This window comes from Barbus barbus, assembly GCF_936440315.1.
Source record: "Barbus barbus genome assembly, chromosome: 42".
Taxonomy (NCBI): domain Eukaryota; kingdom Metazoa; phylum Chordata; class Actinopteri; order Cypriniformes; family Cyprinidae; genus Barbus; species Barbus barbus.
The window spans coordinates 16,058,411-16,079,687 of NC_136720.1; the positions used below are offsets into that span (position 1 = coordinate 16,058,411).

Sequence of the window (21,277 nt, forward strand, 5' to 3'; positions counted from 1 at the left end):
TTTTTACATTTAGATTACCTGTCATCATCAAGTTATTCTGTAAAAATACTATTTAATAACGTTAAAAGTTGAGCAAATCTCAAAATTAATACCCATTTTTTACTTTTATTTTGTGTTTAATGAATTAATGTTATTTTACACAAAATATTATATAATTTAGTTTTTTAATGATTAAAATATTGCATATCTAGTTTATAAGCTGATAATTAGAATTTTAATATGATATTAAAATTCTAGTTGATAAGCCCAATTTTTTCCCCCTAATTTTTGGTGTCTTCTGCTGCTAAACGAGACTATAAAAATATTAAACAAATATTACTAACAGATTAACCAGGCAACAAAAAAACTTAAAAACAAAAAAAAACTGGTTGCTTTTTATGGAAGTCATGTGATTTCTTCCTGTCAAAATAAGTGTTTCTTGGCCAAAATCAGCTCAATTGTGGACCATTGTGGATGTTCAGACAGAGGTCTGGCTATGCAAGACTTCTTAGGATCTGTAAAATTGTAAAATGTTGCACATTAACAGTTCAGGTCAGTAGATAGTCGATAATATACAGTACCGTGATGCTTTAATTGTGTGATAAGTATTTGGTCTTGAGTGTTTTGCACTTTTCACTGCTCAACAAGCATTCAGGAAATAGACATATAGTTGTAAATAAATAATATGGATCAATGAAGAGAACTAGACATGTCTTGAGATATGTCTTTTCCTTTCAGTACGAAATGAACACACACACAAACGCTAACACCGAGGAAAATTAGTTGGACACTTTCTTGGCTTTTTCTCTTAACAGAAAATTTTCACTCACGGACATCATCACACACATTTCATTCCTCTCAATTTTAAGTTCTTCTTTGAGCGGAGCTTATTTAATAGAATTTGAAGGGTTATCGCCAGATTCATGCCGCTTTTTCTCATGTAATCATCCGTTCTGACAGTGCTATCATAAAGCTCTTTTCTTTTTGTTTCTTTTTTTCTCCTTGAAATGATTTTTTCCTTGTGAAAGGCTGGAGACTAACCTACCACACTTTCATTGTAATCTCTCGGTTTTCAACTACAAATGGGACTTTCTAGAGCACTTCACACTTGTTATTTTTCCCATCCAACGATTTTTTGATTTCAAGCTATGGCTAGATGTCTTTTTGCTTAGCAGCATGTGTAGGTCAATCATTTTTGCATGTAAATGACCTCATTGCTGAATTAAAAAATTGATTTACACATCAACAAAGTGAGAATATGTTTAATAAACATGACACACGCTCAAGATATAGTGAGTTGATCAATACATTATTCTTTTATCATAAAGTAATGTTCAACCTGTTAGTAATTGGAAATTGAAATGAGTTTAAATTGCCTCCAAAACATCAATAAGTGTTTGAAAGTCCTTGCTGGGGTAGTACATGGTTCTGCTGCTCTCAGCACACTTTGAATAGATGGACCTTTCAAAGATGATTTGTTAAGTCCTTTGTCCTAGCTCCTTCCTCTGAGCGCGTTTCTGCCTGACTGCAAGGCGTTCAATCATTAAACATCAATCAGGCTTTTGAAATGCATTCTTACTGCGAGTAAGAGCCACACTTCAGGGTTTGTGCAGTTTGCTTTACAAGTGCATTAGCCAGGTGGTGTACACGCTCACTCATGGGACATTTACACGGGCCACTGGGTTCTTACGATATTAGTTGTGTTCTCTTGGGTTCGAGGCAGGTCGTATGGACAGCAGGATTTCCTCGACTTTGTCTTTAGAACTCTGTTGGACCCTAAACATCTTGATGGTTTGCTTTTGGATCTTGATAGTAACTTGTATTTAGAAGTGGAGAAAGATTTTTTTTTAAATTCTATGTCTGTCTGTCTTTATTATGTATGTTTGTATGTCTTTATTAGATATTTGAATTGAATTTACAGTATTTTGATGATATTTTATGTAATTAAATAATTTACATATACACTATCATTCAAAAGTGTGGGGTCATTAAGACTTTTTGTAATGTTTTTTAAAGAAGTTTCTTATGTTTACCAAGGCTAATTTTATTCAATTTATTTATAATTGTATTCATCAAAAGTTCAGTGTCTTAATATTTCACATTATTATTGTTTTTAATTTAAAATAACTGTTTAAGAGAACAGCATTTATTTGAAATGGATATTTATTTATTTTTTGTGAAATTATTACTTTTTGTAATATTATCAAATGTATTTGTCACTTTTGATCAAATGAATGTGTCCTTGCTGAATAAATGTGTTAATTAATTTATTTTTTTTAAATTCATTCTTTCAAAGTAGTTTATTTGATATATAATTAATATTATTTTAATAATAATTATTAGTATTGTTGTTGTTGTTGTAAAAACTTAAACCGAACTGAAAAATGTATAATTTTTAAGTGAAGATGCAAATGAAATAATAAAAAAAATTGTATTTTAATAATAATAATATAAATACTGTCATTAACTTATTGTGTCCTTGATGAAAGTATCGATGTATGTAAATAAATAAATATATATACATACATATATATATATAATTTATTTATATATGATCTTACTAGCCGTTTTTAAGCTTTTTAAGTTCAGAAATTTTTATTGTTAAAATAATAACCAACTTTAATGCTGTTACTCTCATATTCATAATTTACTAGACTGTGGGATTTTGAAACAAATCTAATGATACAGTCTATTGGAAACTTATTTGTGTATGCAATCATCACACAGTTGTGTAATTTTGTCATTGCAGTTATTGTGAATATTCAAGAAAGGGTTTAAAAAATTGATTTTGGCAACCAAATGAAAACCACATTTCCAGGACTTGCTTCTCAGAGATGACTGGAGCCTAATGCCTGAGAAACACAGCTTGTATTTCAAAGGTTGTGAACTATTAAGCTGCCCAGTGCTGCTCTATGAGCATTTTATTTTTCCTCTCCTCGTTCAAGGAGTTATCGATCCCACTCGCGTCAGAATTCACACCATGCTCTGGTCTTCAGACACTGTTTGTCACGTACAATAGCTGAGTGCTGAGTGCTAGCGCCGGTTGCATTGTCCGGGACCAGTCTTCGCACGCCCAAATTAGCCTCTCCAGTTATCTCGCCCAAGCCAAGAGCACTGAGGTCGCTGTTCCGATGGTTGTCCTTCTTCTCAAACAGAGCACTGACTCTACCTGAAACCATTTTCCTCCAAGCCCACCAGCTTTGTAACAAATCTCTGTTTTCTTCAGCCGAAAGACCCTGACTTTTGCTAGCTTTTAAAACTGCTTGCAATGTACACTTATGTGGTAAGCCATCTTGTTTTGGGGTTCTGGATTTTTGTTCATCAGCTTGTTTGGTGGAGACAAGAATGGATGTTATAATCGCTTGTATTTCCTCAGACTTCTAACTAGAGTGTCATTTTCCCATAGACCTGTTGAGTATATTGAACTTGCTCATTTTAGATGCATTGCAATGACATTTCATGATTTCTGCACTGTGAAGAGAAGTTCTCATGTATCTCTTCGACCATACATGCTGTCAGCGATTCTAGACATTAATAAACTCGTCAAGTCTGGTAGTGTTTGGGTTTCACTGACTCTGGCCCTCTAGCGATCTTTCAGGACAGCCAATCAATCACAACGCATATCATTTCATTCAGACACTGGCAAACCCTGGGGTGAACATTTCAATCAAACGCAGAGTCATCAATCTCCAACCCAGTGACCGATGCAACTTATTCGATGGCTGGCGACGTGATTTGTTGAGACAAAAGAACAGACAGTCTTGCAAAAGCTCCTGAAATGTGCGCCTAAGAAAGCATAAAATGCCTGACATTTTCTCACCCTGCAAATCACCAGGGATTGTTGTTTTTGCAGTCACCCGAAAGTGTTTAGCAATTATCTGATTGTGTAAAGCTCTTGCGTCTCAAACATTGTGCCAAAATATTCATCATTTATTTAACACTTAACTAACACTTAAGCCACAGTAAAAATAATTACCATCCTTTAAAAGAAATAAATCAAATTTGTTCTTGTGGTAATTGTTTCATGTGTGCTTAGTATATTTTCCTGTTTACAGTGAACTTAATGGGGTGAATACTTATTGAACGGTTTCATTTACAATTAGTCATGATTAATTTATTCCTATAATTTATTAGTGTTGTTAATTACTTTTTGACTACTGAATTAAGTCTTCATTTCATGTGAATGCACATGATTTTAATCTTTTTTTTTATGTAACTGCACTTTTAACGAAACAGTATTACCTTAATATCCGTTAATAGTTTGAACTATGGCTGAACTTTTTTAAAGCTTTTTTTCCCCCTCTGATCTCAAATTGAGTTTTCTGCTTCTACAATCAGCTCTACCTATTAGAGTCTGCAGATGTTTTTATTTGATGGTTGGATGGTCTGCAGACGCCACTTCAGTTAAGCTTGTATTTCTAGAGTACAAATGTCCCCCTCCCCAACCTCTCTCTCTCTCTCTCTCTCTTTTTTTCCTTCCTCTCTTCTTTTTGGCAGCCTTCAAATAGCGCCAGCCATAGCAAGCGTCCCCCTTGCAAATCTGCGTGCTTCAAACGCTGTTACATTTTAGATACAGCTGACTGGCCCTGACTGTATTAAAGAGGACTTGCTGGTTTTGAATTGGATGTACTAGAAGGAGGTATTTGGGGAGGAAAAAAATGTTTTCCCCCTCTTTACCTTGCTTAAGAGGTCTGATAAATGAGTTTTCTTCATCTTTAGTCTTAAGTGGGGGGTGGGGGGCAGGATGTTTTTGTGTGTGATCTGCAGTATAAATGGAGATGTGTTAGTATTCATACAGGTTGGGGTTTCTTATAAGTTTTCAGCCTGTTTAATAGAGAACAGATGTTTACATATCTTCCAAGACAAAATATCTTGATTTACAATATCCTGTTTAAAAGTTTACATAACCTTGCTTCTTAATCTTGTTTTGCCTTCTTGAGCATCAAATGGCTGTTTGCAGTCTTTTTTGATGCTGTAAAAGTCTCTCAGTTGTCCTGAGTTGATCTCAACATCACATAACCACTGTGGAGATCAATTAAAACATGCTGCAAAACCAAAGAACTTGAGAGATATTTTTGTTCATGCAAATAGTGGGCAGATTCAATGCTCTGGACAAACTACAGACTCGGAAATGTCTACAAAGTCTCTGATTCTTAAACAATATTAATAATTAAGGCTATGTAAGTTTATGCAGAGAATAATTTGAAAAAATTATGTAAATAAAAGTTATTTTGAGAAACATGTTGGTTGGAAGCAGGTTTTTTTTCACATTGACGGTGCTTTTTATCTATTTATTTACATTTTATATACATTATATTAAATAAACAATTGATTTAATAATATTTATTTGTAAAATCATTTAGATTTTATTTCCTTAATTTAGTACCAGTTAACTGCTTTATTTTGAGTTTTCATAATTTTTTTTCTGTAAATAAATTAAATAGTTTATTCATTCGTTTAATTTTATTACTTGGAAAAGGCTGTCTGATTATGCATTATGTAACATGTTTCCCCCAACACCATTATATCAGATAGCTTTGTAATGGCAGTACATGCAAACTAAGAGCCATGTGCCAACAATGGATGCAATTTGTGACTCTGCAAAATGATGTTGAGCCAATGCAGTGAGGTAGGCTTGTGTATTTTTTTGGATTTATGGTAATTGAAGACTAACCGTGTATGTTGAGCATGTGAATGTGTGGGTGTTTGGATGGCTGGTTTCAGTTTCAGTAAATTAGGTGTGTAACGTACAATCCCGCTTCGTGTTTGTGCGTTTCGGTGTCTGTTTTCCCTCATCTCCTCCTAGGCTTGGGCTCCCTGCTGATTCCCCATTGTTCACTGAGTTCTGTAGCCTTTGCTGCCCACATGCAGTGCCAGTGTTCTGAAACTGGCCCTAATTGGCTGGGTCTCCGGTTGGCACCGGTGCCCGGTGCTCACCCCGGCAGCTAATTGGCTCAGCCGGCCGCCCGTTTCCACGCGCTTCGGCCAGGGTTGGATTGATGGATGGCAGCAGGTGTCAGGAAAGCTGCTTTCTGACAGAGCAGCTTGTGAAGTCAATTTACAGCCCAAAAGGCAACAGTAGGGTTTCTGCATGTAGCCGTGCCTCTAGAGAGATAAGGTATTTGAAAACACTGCTATTTTTAGACCTCATTTTAAATCTTGAAACTGACTTTCCCCAGTTATATAAAATGGGGGGGGGGGGGGGATCACTTTCTCGGCAAAGGTGGCAGAGCTCCAGAAAGACTGAAATAAGTGGAATATAGCTGTTGTGATCTGGGATTTCCTTATCCACCACCCTAATCCTTGATTATCCACTTCATTATGAGCGTAGATTTGCAATTAAATTTCGCCGGAAGCATTGTGAGCAGTACAATGAATAAAGGTGTATTTTGACTTGATGCTGAGGTGAAGGACACGGAGTTGGAGAAAAAGAAGAACATTGGCATAAAGTGAAGATTGAAGTATCTGTAGTAGTTCAATTGTTATACACATTTCTGAAATAGTTGTTTCTGATTGGTCAGTTTTGGAATCCTGCGCATAAATATTTTTTTCTAAAGACCGCAGAGCTTGTTCTTGTTTTCCTACTACACGGTCTCTTTTTTTCACATAATTAAATAATTGAACTCAAATCAATATTGTAAGTCTATTTATATATTCATTTATTTGGTAAGTAGACTTTTAATAAAGAGGATAATGTACAGTCAGACGGTCATTATGGCAAAATAAACCCTTTCAGGGTGATTTAAGACCCCTGCTCCGCCGTCTGGGTTCATTTTGCGATAACGACCGGCCGACTGTACATTATCCCTTCCTAAATTTACATAGTAAACATGATGGAACATGTGTCTGTGGGTGAAAAGGGCAGTACTCGGATGCGAATGGACCAGTTCACGATGTTTCTCCAGATGGACAAATGCCATAATTAGATTTCCACTAATGCCCATATTGACATTGGCTTTATTCACCCTTGATTCATTCTTTGTGGACTTGCTGCTACCAGCTGCCTCAGTTTCATTTTGTTTCCATGTCATCTGCATTAGCAAAATAGTAAAAAAAACATGTTTTTGCAAATTAAGACAACACTTTCCACAGTGAATTGAGGCACGCTGGTAATTGCTGAGAGTGTGGTGAGAGCACAGCCCTGCTGTTTATCTGCCTTTAATTGGGAAGATGCCCAAATGTGAGCACAGAGAGAGCGGCCACGTGGGAGTTACTGTCCTGCCACCGGTCACAGATCTGCAGTAGAATCTTTTAGCACAATCTAAATTCTAACTCCCACTTTTTGTGTGTGCGAAAGTGTATCTCTCAGAATAACTTGGAATAATATCTGAAATATTTTTGTTTATACACGTTCCGAGTCTTTTAGTGTAGTGCTGTGCAGTTGCTAGGTTGTTTTATGTGGTTGCTAAGGCATTTGTAAGGTTTTCAACTTTTACAACAACAGGGGTCTTCAATATGGTCTGTCATTTAATATTTGATTTTGAATAATAATTTGAATTTTATATACTTTTTGTTTAGAAGTTACAATATACATTCAACAAAAATATGCGTTTCCAAAGCTAAAGCAGAAGTTCATTTTTATTATTAAAGGAAAAATAAATATAATTTAATATAAAGCCCAGTACAAATGCATAATTTATAATAAATTATGATTTATATTAAATGTACATTAAAATGTTAATTTTAATGCCTTTTTTTGCTGTTGTTGTTATTTTGTTTTGCTTTTTAGTTTAGTTTGCTTTGTTTTGTGTTGTTTGTTTTGCTTTTTGGTTTGTTTGTTGTTGTTTTTTGCTTTTTGGTTTGGTGTTTTTGTTTTGCATTTCCGTTTAGTTTTAGTTTTTTTTGTTTTGTGTTTTGGCTTGTTTTTTTGTTTTGCTTCTTTTTTTTTGCACCAAGGTGCTTGAGGAAGTTTGATGTTCTGGTTACTCAAGTTCCTGTCTTCTTCAAAAAACTGCAATAAAAAAAGTAGAGGTGGCGCATTAAAGGAGAAACATTTCGGATGTCTCTCTGATCATCACAGGTGAAAAAGGAAACAAGATCAGTTTTTGTAGACAGAAATCGTCAAACAAGGCTCACCTTGAACTGCCATGGAAATAAATTTGACTGGGAGATACCGAGGGCAGCCCTCCTTTACCCAGAAGGCCCCAGTGGACATGAATATGTAAACAGCTCCATCTCGTTACAGTACTGCCTGACTGAGGTCATACACACAAAAGTCATGAGGTCACCATCAGCATGAAATCCAAAGTCAACTGCATGTCTGAAAGGGCAGCCACACTTCTCTTTCTTTTTCTCTCAATTATGTATCTCGGGTGTACCTTGACCCTCTCTCTTGGTCTTTGTGTCTCTCCCTTTCTCTCTCCACTCTTATTTGTTCCCTCATTCCCTTGAGGGACGAACTTTATTCCAAAGGCAATTGGGTCCCTTCGTGTGTCCTCTAGTTGGATATTAGAGAGAGGAACACTCTTTTGTTTTGTCCTGGATCTCCGCTCTATTGTCTACCTCTGCTCCTCTCTGTCTGCAGGGGTGTCTCTCTCCTCTTTATTCGGCTGTTCTCTCTCGGTGGTAATAGATGGCTTAGCCCTCCTTAGAGACTGCTCTTCATGAACGTGACTGATGATTTGATTTCCCCATGGTTTTCCCCATATGGCCTCAGCAGAGATAACACAAGCAGAAAAGTGCTTTAGCCATCAGTTAATACCTCGGGCTGCTGATCAGTCAATTAATCAAACTCTGTGAACGGGATGGTCCGAACTTGACCCGTAGACTGACAGCTGGCCTGGCAGAGACAGTGGCATGGGCTCTAAACCTCAATGACACGTACAGCCATTTAGCATATGGATAAATTAGGCTATGTTCACTCCACCAAAATTTGTGCTCATGTTCAACATTTTTTGAGTTTGTTCACGTGACATTTTAATTGGTCTGAACAGCAAAAAGGGCATTTAAAAATGTTCATTTATTCATATAATTTCTTAATATAATACATTTTTAAGGATTTCAATAAATATTTTATTAAATTAAATGAATTTAAACTGTATTTACGGTTTAAATAATTGCTAATGTTATTTCATACACATATATTTTTATAAAAATACTTTTATATAATAATAAAAGTAGTTTAATGTGTATTATAGGAAATTTATTAAATATTATGCATTATAATTTATCAATACAGTTAATTATTATTGTTTTTTATAATACCAATTTTTATATATAATACTTTAAAAAAAAATTGTATTAATGAATAATAAGGCATTCCATATATCATGGATGCCTTATATACAGGTCTAACACCTTGCCATCGCATTACCAACTGTTTTCACTGTCCTTCATTTTTACAGCAAGGGTAAATATAGCACGCAATTATGCAGAATGTCACATTCCGTTCATGTAATTCATGTAAAAAATGAATTCTGACCTGGCTGTTCATGCTGGAAAAAAACATATGCAAATATATTTCTTATAAAATGTATTCCTGCGTATGAAAATGGATCTGGATATATGTTTTGTGGGGAGGGAGAAAAATTATATTTCAGATATGGCCCTTATTCATCAACATAGCTTCTAGCTAGCCTTTTATTTTATTATTTTTTGTTTTGTTTTGTTTTATTTTGTTTTAACCACTCAGAGTGGGCAATCTGGGCATATTTGATTATATTTGGTAATCTGATGACCTTAGGAAAAGGACTTGCACTAAACAAGAAACAGATATAAATGGGCAATATTTCAGATTAGAATACACAATATTTAAATGACAATATTCCCAGACCAGACACTAATTTTGATATATCTGTCTATGTGCAAATGGGGTGACTTTGTCAATTCATATGGATCGGATGGAGATACTTCTTGACAGGTGGACAGAGACGCATGCTTGTGTGTTTTAGGGCACTGGATCGATCGTGGTGTCAGAGTACCAAGCCATTCGTAGAGTGGGGGTCTTGGATATAGGGCACCAAGTCTGATTGGGAAATCTTTGTATCTGGTCCCTTTAATAGTATAGGACAGGCCTTCTGGTTGACCGCTAATTTGATCTTTGCTCACAGAAAATGAGGCCCGGACTCTGCCAGGACAGTTCATTTTTTTCCCCTTGTGTCTCAGTGGAGGACATGTCCAGTCCTACACAGGGGGCCGTCAACTCCTTCTGCCTACGCAAAAATGACCTCTGACCTCTGTTCAGCATCCCTCTCAATTACCCACTGACCCTTCCTGTCATAGCAGCACAGACTGCTGGGTAATACACCAGCTTCCCAGACACCTTTTAGCAGGATGTGATCTCAAGGGGGCGAAGGATCATCCCGTAGAGAAAAATGGTTCGCTTGAAACTGTGTGAAATCTTCAAGCACTACCTTATTTGCCTTGCATAATTTAAAGCTTGTTAAAGGTACGTTGACATTTTATCTGCACTGAGCTTCCCGAAACTGTTTGGTGTGATCATATTTTTGGAAGCTTCCAAAATCAAACTCTCGATTTCTAACCTGCATGTTTTACTTCCAACTTGCACTTTTACGCTCTCTCATTATCACTTTTATTCCCATTCTTCTCAGTGCAAATTAGATCTGAACAGGCTGGCTGTAACCCGACATTTGACCTTTGACCTGTGCCTGCTGGACGGGTGAACTCCTGAGTTTGTTCTGGCAACTGAGTTCCTTGTGATGGATGCCGGGGCCTGAGTAACTCTGACCTTGTTCGGTTCAGCCGTCGAAGGTCATGGTGAAAGAGACGCCGTTTTTAACAAAGAGCTTTGATTTGTTGTTTCATGTGTGGGTCTCTGCTTGCCAGCGTTTTTTCCGCTTCGTTAGGACCGTGTTCGCCTCAGGTTGAGATGAGGGAAGGCACGAACCTTCCAGACCCAACTTGAGCTGCCGAAACGTCACTGTACTCTGCGTAGGAGAGCAGGTGACAAATCAGTCAACATGAGGAGAATGGAGGTACTGTAGAAGGATGGAAATAGGAAGAAAGATACATTTTTTAAATATCTCCCTGATGGAGCACATGCTTTTACCTGTTATGTCGGTACATTCCACGCTATTTCAAACTCTGCAGCACCCGGCTAATTAAAAACATTGCTCTTCTTAATTATTCAGCTGCAGCTAATTGATATTCAGCAAGACACACTTCTTTCTAAATGACCCGTTTAATTTCACCATGGGGTTTGCTGCGATGATGCCGAAGTCATCCTGCCGTGCAAGAGCGGAGATTGTGTGGGAAGAGGCGAGCTTGCAATTAAAACAAAGTTTTTTGACGTATTATATCTGTCTACGTTTTTTTTTTTTTCTACGAGCTGGAGGAAATGCAGCCCATCTGTTGCTTTGGGCAGTGCTGAATTCTCACTTAGCAGATACGGAATGATAAATGTCACTGGACATCTGTTTTTATTGCTCATTTTACAGAAGATTCCTTTGTTGATAGCTCTGGTTGTGTCTTTAAAAGAATGGCTTAGATTATAGTCAACTTAATGTCTGTCTGTGGCACACTGGGTGTCTGGCTCATCCATCTATGTGGATAGACGAATGGGAAATGCATTTACAGTTATTGTATTTTTTGTTGAAGCACTTATAGCATTGTGAGTAGACTTTAGATTGAAAATAACCCGAATATTCCATTGAATCATGCAATGAAAGTTTTTGTTATAATGAGTGTGAGTGGGCGACAACACAGCACAAAAATAGTCTCAGGGATAGCAGTGTTTTTAATGGTCATATAATGAGGAATCAAATTTTCATTGACCTTTTGAAACAACAGTTCATTGTATTCTGAAAGCATGTACTTTCAGAACTCAAAACTTTCTTCACTGTGTTAAAAATCAAATAAACAAAACAAAAAAACAATGTATCGAAACTAAGCTGCAAAAACCACTCCTTCTGAACTACTGACACAAGTCAGATGAGCAAATAGAGAACAACTTCCCACATTCACACATCAACAATATCTATTTGGTATTGAAAACTTGGCACACACAGTCGCAGTGAAATAATAACTTTATTTTGGAGTATTATTCAGCTACTTCTATTTCTAAACTCCTGAACATCTTTAAAAAAGATAGGAAATAATGTCAAACTTTTTGCTGTGAGTAACACCTGCACCTCTGCATTTATTTTCTGAAGAATCCTAATGTTGGAAACTTGGCCCAGAATAAACAGTAACCAAACGCCAAATGTAATTTAAAAATTGGATGTGGCTAATAAGGCCAGTAACTTTTCAGAAATATAATATAAGTCTGACAGTAATAGCTCAAATAAAATCTCTCTAAAAATCAAAGACATACAGACCTAGTAAAGACGTATCTAATGACCAAAAATTGGGGATGCCCAATCCTCAACAGAACACTATGCCAACACATCTGAATGAAATTTATTTCTGTATATTTAAAAAATCTTATCTATATCAAATATATTTCTAATATAATATAAAAAAATTCCCCCCAAACTTCACATACCAATAACAGGTGCGGCAAAAAAAAATTGGACGAAATGGTCTGAAGTTTGTTTATTTTTAGCTATCATTTCAGTTTGATCTAAACAGATTGAGCAGCACATTTCAACACAGATTGCTTTGAGAATTAGTCACTATGTGATGCAGGATTCGCTAACAGACTGGACTTCGAGGAGCTAACTATAGCGCTACCTATATTGGGCCTGAAGTGGAAAAAACAGTGATCGTTTCTCTTCAAGCCCACTTCTCTTCTGATGGGGAGTCACCAGTTTGTTTATAAAAGAAAAATAATCTTTGTAGAACAGCGGTATTGCAGTTTGCTGTGGGTCTCTCTCCGTCTCTTTCTCAATCCGAACACGTCACGAGAGGTGTGACATCTTGTATGATAAATCACTCTCATTGTCCTCCCTCCCATCCTCCCCGTCTCTTGTTCTCAATGTTTGTAGTTTCACTTTCATTTCTCAGCCTCCCATCCCACTCCCTGTTCATCATTAGCGGGATAATAGCGAGCGATTGGTCATGTGACTCGGGGGCCTTTGTTAGCAGTGTAATGTGATTATATGGCCTGCAGGAGACTGAATAAGTGTGATGTGATGGAATAATCCTGACAGTCTGTGTGACTGAGCAACGGAGGGCTGCCATATGCCCTCTATGATGCATTGAATGAGAGGGAAATTCCCCACGCGCACATCGGTGGCAGCGCCTCCTTGTTCTTTAATTGCTCATTCGATACGCTTTCACTGTGTTTACCTACTGGTCTGTGAATGCAGCTGCTCCGTGTGTGTGTGTGTGTGTGTGTGTGCTCAAGGTCAATGGCAGTAGCTGCATTTCTTTCCATAGAAAATTTGGAGCCATAATGTCTCCTTGACTGATTACCCACAATGCTTCTCGCCCACGCAAGGGCCTCGATTGGCTCGCAGACTTGAATGTGTCTGTGTGTACGTGTGAGTACTGGAGGGGAACAGTGCAGAGGTCAGATTTGTTCTGCCAGAGGGTTGGACTGGTTCTGTCGAGGGCTGTGGGTGTTTTTGGAGAGCAGTTCTGTCCGTCTTCACTGCTGCAGGTGTGGGACTACATTAAACTGTGGTTGTGTTGCTATTAACCGTGTTATACACACCCACACGTGTGTCATGGGCCGCTCTAAACCTACCTGAAATGTTAAATCAAAACCGACCCTGTTTAATTTCTTAACACATGTCGTTTGTCTCATTGTGAACAATGTGAAATCAGATGATATCACATAGGCCTCGTAAACTACATTGGCTAGTAGATAATGCTTACCAGTAGCCAGATATCTGTTTTGGATTTATTTTTGCAACACATTTGGGCTTCATGCTGTTATCTAATGGCCACCGTCCATTGAAATCTCAGTGGATAATTGGTAATTTTGGTGTGTGCGCATGTAAGAGGCATTGTGGTTTTAGTTTCATGGAGATAATGTTACAGATTTTTCAGTCATTATTGAATTTTTTATAGATACATTTAATGGGTCACACTATGTGCCGTGTGAGTACCAAACCAAATCTCCAGGTGCTCTCAAGAGAACCAGAACGAAAAACTTATGTACACCCCTGGTTATAATGATATCATGTGGTAATGTTGCCTTTCCAATAACAAAATGAATGAGAATTTAGTGTGTATGTGTGTGAGAAGATGAAGAAATTAAATTTTCTTTGGGATTATTATCTCCTCTTAGTGACCTAGAAATCGTGGCAGACTTACCATATGGGGATACCATATATTTTTATATATATGAGTCGGAGAGAAGTTCATCAGCGGCACAGGCCTCCATGAGCGCTGGAGTTAAGCTTTGATGGAGATTGCTCTGCTCTGATTAGAGTTGGATTAGATCAGATTTATAGGGTTTAGATTTTAGATGAGATTTGTTGTGAAGAGTTCTTTCTCACCTTGCGACAGTGTTTGATAACACAGCAGATCAAGCAGTCTCTGTGTCCCTGCACTACAGTAAACACCCCACTGCTTCACACCGCAGTTTGTGTGTGTGTGTGTGTGTGTGTGTGTGTGTGTATGTATGTGTGCGAGCTTCAGCCTTTGAATGCTGAATGTAATTATAGGAACTTCATCGTTAAATTGCTCTCTCTCTCTTTCTCTTTCTCTGTGTGCTTTACTTTCTGCTCTCTCACTCAAGCAGATGGAGAGAAAGGTAAGGCATAAGAGGTTTGATTTATACATCCCATATCTGTCTCAACCTGCTTCCTGCTGCAGTACTGCATGCCTAAAAGACTCTCTCTCTTTCTGTCTTTCTTTCTCTCTGTCTCTTTCGCTCTCTTTTTCTGTAATTTACTGCTGGAATTTTGTTTGATGTCATTTTCTTGCCATTGTGTTTGTACACCAGCTAAGAAATTATTTTTCATTGTTGAGGCACTTTTGCTTATGAAATAAATTAATCATGGCTGAATGTGAATTGCTCTATCTATAACTCAGAACTTTTGCATAATGCTGCTTCTACGCTGCTATATGTTAGCAAAACTTCAAGATTACCAGCACAACATAAAAAATACAAAAATAGAAATAAAAACCTAAAGTTCACTTTAGTGCACTGCGAAAAATCACTGTCATTTTTACTGACTTTTTGTGTACTGGAATGCCCACCAGAATGTTAATAGTGATTTGATAAAGCATATTATTGAAATATTATTTTGTTAATATTTAGTATGTGCTGAGTTGAGAGCAGATTATTTATGCACAAAAAAACTATGGATGTTACTAGAATAGTATAATTGTGATTAATCTCATGATTTCTGACCAGATTTCAAAGAGCAGAATAATAGTAAATAATAAATAAAATAAAATAAAATTTGGTAAATATATTTAAAAATGCTTGCGTTATATATTTGGGTATAGTACTCATATCAGAAACGGTTTTAAGTCCTATACACTTTTTGTGGCTCAAAAGGCCATAAATAAAAATATTAAAATCAGTAAACATGGTTGTCAGTATATCTCCTCTCCGAGTGTGTTATAAATTAGTGAGGGTCATTTCCAGTAGCTGAAGGTCAGGAGCGACGCAGGGGGAGAGGCATGTGAGATAGGACAGAGAATCACGGATAAGACCATAAAGATTGTCTATTCTTCCACTGCTGATGTTATCGCTTTGTCTCTTACATCCACACACGCTAAGCCTCTAACACACAGAGATATTTTAGTGAACATTCCCACATGAACCCTGTCATGAACTGATGCCCTTGGAATAATCAAAGGTCTGTGTCATCTTTCACAATACCAGCAACCTGAGGCCATAATGACTCTACTGCATCTACTGTGCTGCTACTGAGAAAATCTATGGTGCTGCTATGTGTAAAGACTTAGATTAGTTCTAATTGTGGCTGAAGAAATATACACAAGTTATGTTATTAACTACCCCCAAAATTTTAATTCTGCCTTATGTTGCTACAAAGCTTTCTTTCTTTCTTTCTTTCTTTCTTTCTTTCTTTCTTTCTTTCTTTCTTTCTTTCTTTCTTTCTTTCTTTCTTTCTTTCGTGTAGCACAAAAGGAGAAATTTAACAGAATCTTTTCCATACAATAAAAGTAAGTGGTGACCAGGGGCTATCGAGCTAAAATGATTTAAAGCAGCATGAAAGTGCTCCACATGTGTCGTCCTCTGAAGTCTTGCAATAGCTTTTTTGTGAGGAAAAGATATTTAAGCCATATTTAACTGCTAATTTCAAAATAAGTTTGCATATTCAAATATGGTGTGTCCAGCTAAATATTCCTATATTTGCTTGTTTTAAGAAACTGCTCAAAACTTTGAGTATAAGAAAGGTGCATTATAAATAACATTTATCTGTAAAATTTCTACGTTTAATAGCATTATGGGTAGAAATGTTTAATTTTTTTGGAATGAAATGGCAGACTCTTTTGTCTTGCTAAGGCTAATTTGAAAGCTAGAACTTTATGTATTATAAATACACCCAATTTATTCATATTTGTACAGTTTCTAACAGATTTTACCACTTGGAAATGATGCACAATAAACATATTATGATATCCAATATTGAAACAAATACACTAACTTTTGAAAGGAAAAAAAAACTTAGTGATGATGGAAATTACACCAATATTTTTATAATGGACTTTTATATTTTATGATTAAAGGTCTAGAGCAAGAATAAAACAAGAAACAATACACTGAGTATAAGAAAGATGCATTATAATTAACATTTAATTCTGTCTGTTCTTCGTATAAAGCTATCAAATGACTTCAGAAGCTTCAAATATAGTGAACAAGCCATATTGTCAACTGTTAAATTATTTTTAAAGTGCTTTCGACCATTTACTGTCATTGTATGGAAAAGAGCAGCATGAACGCCATACTAAATATTTATTTTTGTGGTTTTGGGATGCTAGAAACTCTGTGATGTTTTTTTTTCCCTCTATAGTGTAGTGAATACAGTTGTGTGATTTGTGTGTGTTTTCCACAGGCTAGACAGTTGGAGGAGAGAGACAAAGAGCTTCTGAAGCAGGAAGCCTTCTACAGAGAGCAAGTGGCCAAGCTGAAGGAAAGGGTATGACCTATGCATTTGCAGTTACACTATCCACAATTCCTGAATATATAGCAATGAACACTAAAGCGCTACATTATCACTAACATGATATGATAACCGTAATGCTTGACAGTAACTCACTAATGTGCGGTACAGAATGTGAGATGAGCTGTCCTGAGCTATAGAGGCAGAATGTGAGTCAGCCTGTCCTGTGTTATATAGAGGCAGAGGTGAGACAGGCTGTCTTGCTCTACAATACCATGGCGAGGCAGGCTGTCTTGATCTGTAATGTGTGGCTGAGGCCCTCGGCAACCTTGTTCGCTCATTTGTTGTGTCCTCAAACTGACACCCTCCTGCAGCTCATGGTCAGATCCTCCTCTGAGCCTCTGGGATGGGAGGCGTCCACCTCTCCTCACCTCCGCCTCTTCGTCCTCAAACGGGCATGCACATACTAAGCTCCCAGAAGGGGGGTGTGAAAGTGTGCAAAAATGGTCAATCTCTGGTGATGACCCATTTTAAAGTGTAGGTTCTGTTCATAGGTGTTTCAATAGTTTAGCCCTTTGCCACCATATCTCTTGGTGCTCATTCAACTCATTTAATCGGCAAATTACCTACTTTAGTATCAGCAAAGCACTAATGGGTTTTTCTACAACTATGGGCCTTTTAGGCCTTGTGGACTTAAATTTTAAAAGCATTTTAAAATGTTTAAAATGGTTGTAATCTTTTTAGTTTATGTTTTAACAATAAATTATGACATTTACAAATTAATACATTTATTTAGTAACAATAAACTTTGGGCATATATACGCAACAGGAGATGTCTGTCTTTTTGGTGTTTTTTATTTATCTATGCATTTATTTATTCCCTAAAATGTCATAAACACTCCTAAATCTCAAATTATGTACTGATTAATAGCATTCTGTGGTGGAAACGTTTATTTTATTTAAATTTTTTAATGTAATGTTAGATTCATCTGGTTAAGGCTAATTTGATAGCTAGCACTTTATGTATTATAAATACACACAATTCAGTAATATTTTCAAAATTTGTGAAAAAATTTACAGCTTGATTTGAAATTATGCACATTATTAAATATATAATTAAACATCTAAACATCAGCCAATATGTAAACAAGTATGCTAACCTTTGGGGAAAAAAAACCTTTATTAGTAAATGAAAAAACACCAATTTGTTGTTTGATTTTTGTATTTTACATGTATTTTTTTTTATTTTACATAAACAAAATATGATTTTTAATGTTTTTTATCCTCATTTCAGACTTTTAGTATTCATTCATTCATTTAATTTTGTTGTTGAAGAAACAACCAAAAACATGATTGCAACAAACTTGCAGAGCACCTGCACTTAACACAATTACATTACAGTACATGTTGTCTAAATGCACAGTATAATCAGTGCTGATCTGGACCAGTCTAGTCCAGAAAAGCTGCTCAAAAGCTTCCATTATGATTGATTTACTGTAACTGTTTTGTGTTTGTTTGCACGCAATAAAAGGATGACTCTGTGGTTATCGACAGCATGCCACAAATGCGGTCCATAGACATTAGGTTAGAAAATAACCCAGAATATTCTTTTAAAGCTCCATTTAAGTCAGTCATTAGACTTATCCTGTGTCCATGAAACTAGCTGATCTTGCACACGGCAGCTAGCTTTAGTTCAGTCTCTCTGTCTCTTTACAAGGACAGCTCACCTCAGGCGGAGGTGTTATTGATCGCTCGCAGCTTCATCAATCACTTAACGATCTCTGTTAAATATTCCCGACACTGTGTCAACATATACACAAACACATACACAGTCTTCAACCCTTCTGAGAGAGACACACTCAGCTGGACTCTAGTGTGTCTGAGCCCAATGGATTGGTGAATCAGGATTTGTTGGTTAGACATCATAAATAATAAATGCTCTGGGTTTTACACAAGGCGATGGCTTAGAAAAGAGTAAGGACCATGTACAGTATACCATCCTATTTTATATACAAGAGCAATCATATGCAGATGAGTTAAAGGATGTGTGTTAATAATAATAATACAAATTAAATAAAAAAATATTATTATGTAATCTAATAATAATAATAATTGTTTTCAATAATGAAAATAAAAATAATAAATTAATTAAAAAAAAAATCATTAAAACAAATAGTCAAAGAGATGTAATTGTATTATTCACTGAAAATGTTGAAAAAAATAAAATAATTCATTAAAGTAGGTAGTCAAAATAGGTTTTATTATTTGCAAATGTCAACTTGCGGCCGAGTTGTCTTTTGTGTTGTTGTTTTTTTTGTTTTGTTTTTAATTCAGTGTGAAGAGTTATTTTTGTGGACCAGATTGATGAATTCATTTTATTAAAAAAAAAAAAAAAAAAAAGACTCAGACTTGCTCTGTAATTGCTAAATTGCTGCTGATGATCATGCCAAGGAGAGGTACGACAGATATCAAGATATTCAGTAAATAATTACTTACATTTACATCTATTTCTCATACAAACAGTTTCAGATGATTTGTAGTATAGCATATGAGTCATATGGAACAATTTTACAATACTTTATGGTGCTTTGTGTCCTTTTTGTGGCCATTCGTTGTAATTGCATAAAAAAGAGCAACCAGCATATTCTTCAAAATATTCCACGTAACAAAAAAGGAGAGAAAGAATGTGACTAGAAATGTTGTTTGTGGCAACTTAGCAAATCATTTTGGGAAGCACTGGATTGATTTTTAATATACCACAATATTATGGTGTTTTCGTTTTTACTGTTTTCTCTTGCTCTCTCTACTACAGTTGTCCCTAGCCTTTGGACTGTAACAGTACCAGCGAAAAGGAAAAAGAGAGCGAATGAGAGATAGAGAGAGAGAAGAATAAAACGCTGATATATATTACATGTCTCTTTCAATTCAGTTTGCTCGTTTATCAGTGGCTTGTGTCTGACAGCCCATCACAGCTCTGAGACGGCGGCTGCCACCTCCAGCCTACTTATTGGTGCGGCCACTCAAATTGCCTCTGAAAGAATATCTATATATGTACTGTACGTATATATTCACCACAGATTTTCTCTCAATACTTTCTGTAAAACAATCTCATATTTCAACTGAGCCCTCTGCTTTTGTTACTAGTTCTTTTTGGGGGGGATTCTCCTCAATTGAATTATTAGTAGTTTTGGGTCTTTCTCATAATGCTCCATGATCACAGTTGAGGGCTGGAATCTGAGGTGTTGAAGAAAGCTGCTAATACGGTGTTTTTAGCCTGATCGATGGAATTGAAATTACCTCAAGGGCACTTGACTGCAGTGTCTTTGGCTGCATGTTTGCCTGTTCAGAATTAGGGTTTTTTTCTTTTTCTTTTTTTTCTTTAACACTTCTTCCTTTTTTCCATTGTTATGGTCTGGCTTGATAATGTGTAAGAAAATAATAATAACCTTGATCGCATACCAAGCCAGTCAAAGTCAGTGATAAAATTCCCATAGTGCATTTCACCTGCAGCTCAGTGTTCTTTTATTTAGTAACAAAAGTTGTAATAGTGGAATATTTTTAAATTCAATTAAAGTACCATTTATTAAAACAAACCACAAATGTGGGAATGTTTTTCTAATCTGGGTTTGAAGTGTGTAATTTCTGGGGATTCAAAAATAATTGTTGATTGTTAATTGTGTTGATTATTGTTATCCTTATTAGTAGTAGTAGTAGTAGTAGAAGTAGTAGTTGTAGTATCATAAATCAATAGTAATAATGAATAATTGAATTTATTATTTTTATTTTGTTTTGTTTTATTTTATTGTATTTATTGTTTTGTTTTATTTTATTATTATTTTATTTATTTGTTTTATTTTATTTATTTATTTATTTTATTTTATTTGATCAGTTCTCAATTCCATTACATTTTGAAGAGCAAAACTGGACCCGTATGTCCTGAAATTCTCACTGGTTAACCTATTCCTATGTTACAGTGCATTGAATCCATAATAAAAATTTATAAATTTATCATCACATGATGTAGCATAAGCATTTAGTTTACAACTTACTCTTCATTCAAAGCTTTGATTCAGACTCTCATGGGCTGTTACCTAGCAACACTATATGATGTGGTCGTAGTAACCCGTAGTGAGACTAGACATGGATTTGAATGTAAATCGCTCTTCTCTGCATGTAACACTCTGTCTTTCTGTTTCCAGTGCTTACTGACAGCATTGTTAAGTGAAGAGTGTGTGTTGTTTTATTTGAGATCAGTGTGTGGTCATTATCTCTTCCTCACTGTAGACGAGACGCTGGAAAGGGACAGCGTTTGTCTCTGCACGAGGCCTCGTTAATTTAATTAGACGAGAGACACAGCTTGAGCTTTGCAT

The 21,277-nt window shown here is 36.1% G+C and overlaps 1 protein-coding gene across 3 annotated transcripts in view; it reads left to right on the top strand.

Moving 5' to 3' along the window:
- LOC306861466 (MICOS complex subunit MIC19-like) overlaps positions 1-21,277 on the top strand; it is a 69,839-nt gene that overhangs the window by 25,527 nt on the left and 23,035 nt on the right. For 2 of the 3 annotated variants that reach the window (XM_079403717.1, XM_079403719.1), the window contains exon 5: positions 16,860-16,943. In XM_079403717.1, coding sequence (XP_079259843.1) covers positions 16,860-16,943 — 84 coding nt within the window. Of the gene's footprint in view, positions 1-14,566; positions 14,582-16,859; positions 16,944-21,277 lie in introns of all 3 variants that reach the window. The other variant, XM_079403718.1, reaches the window with a different exon arrangement.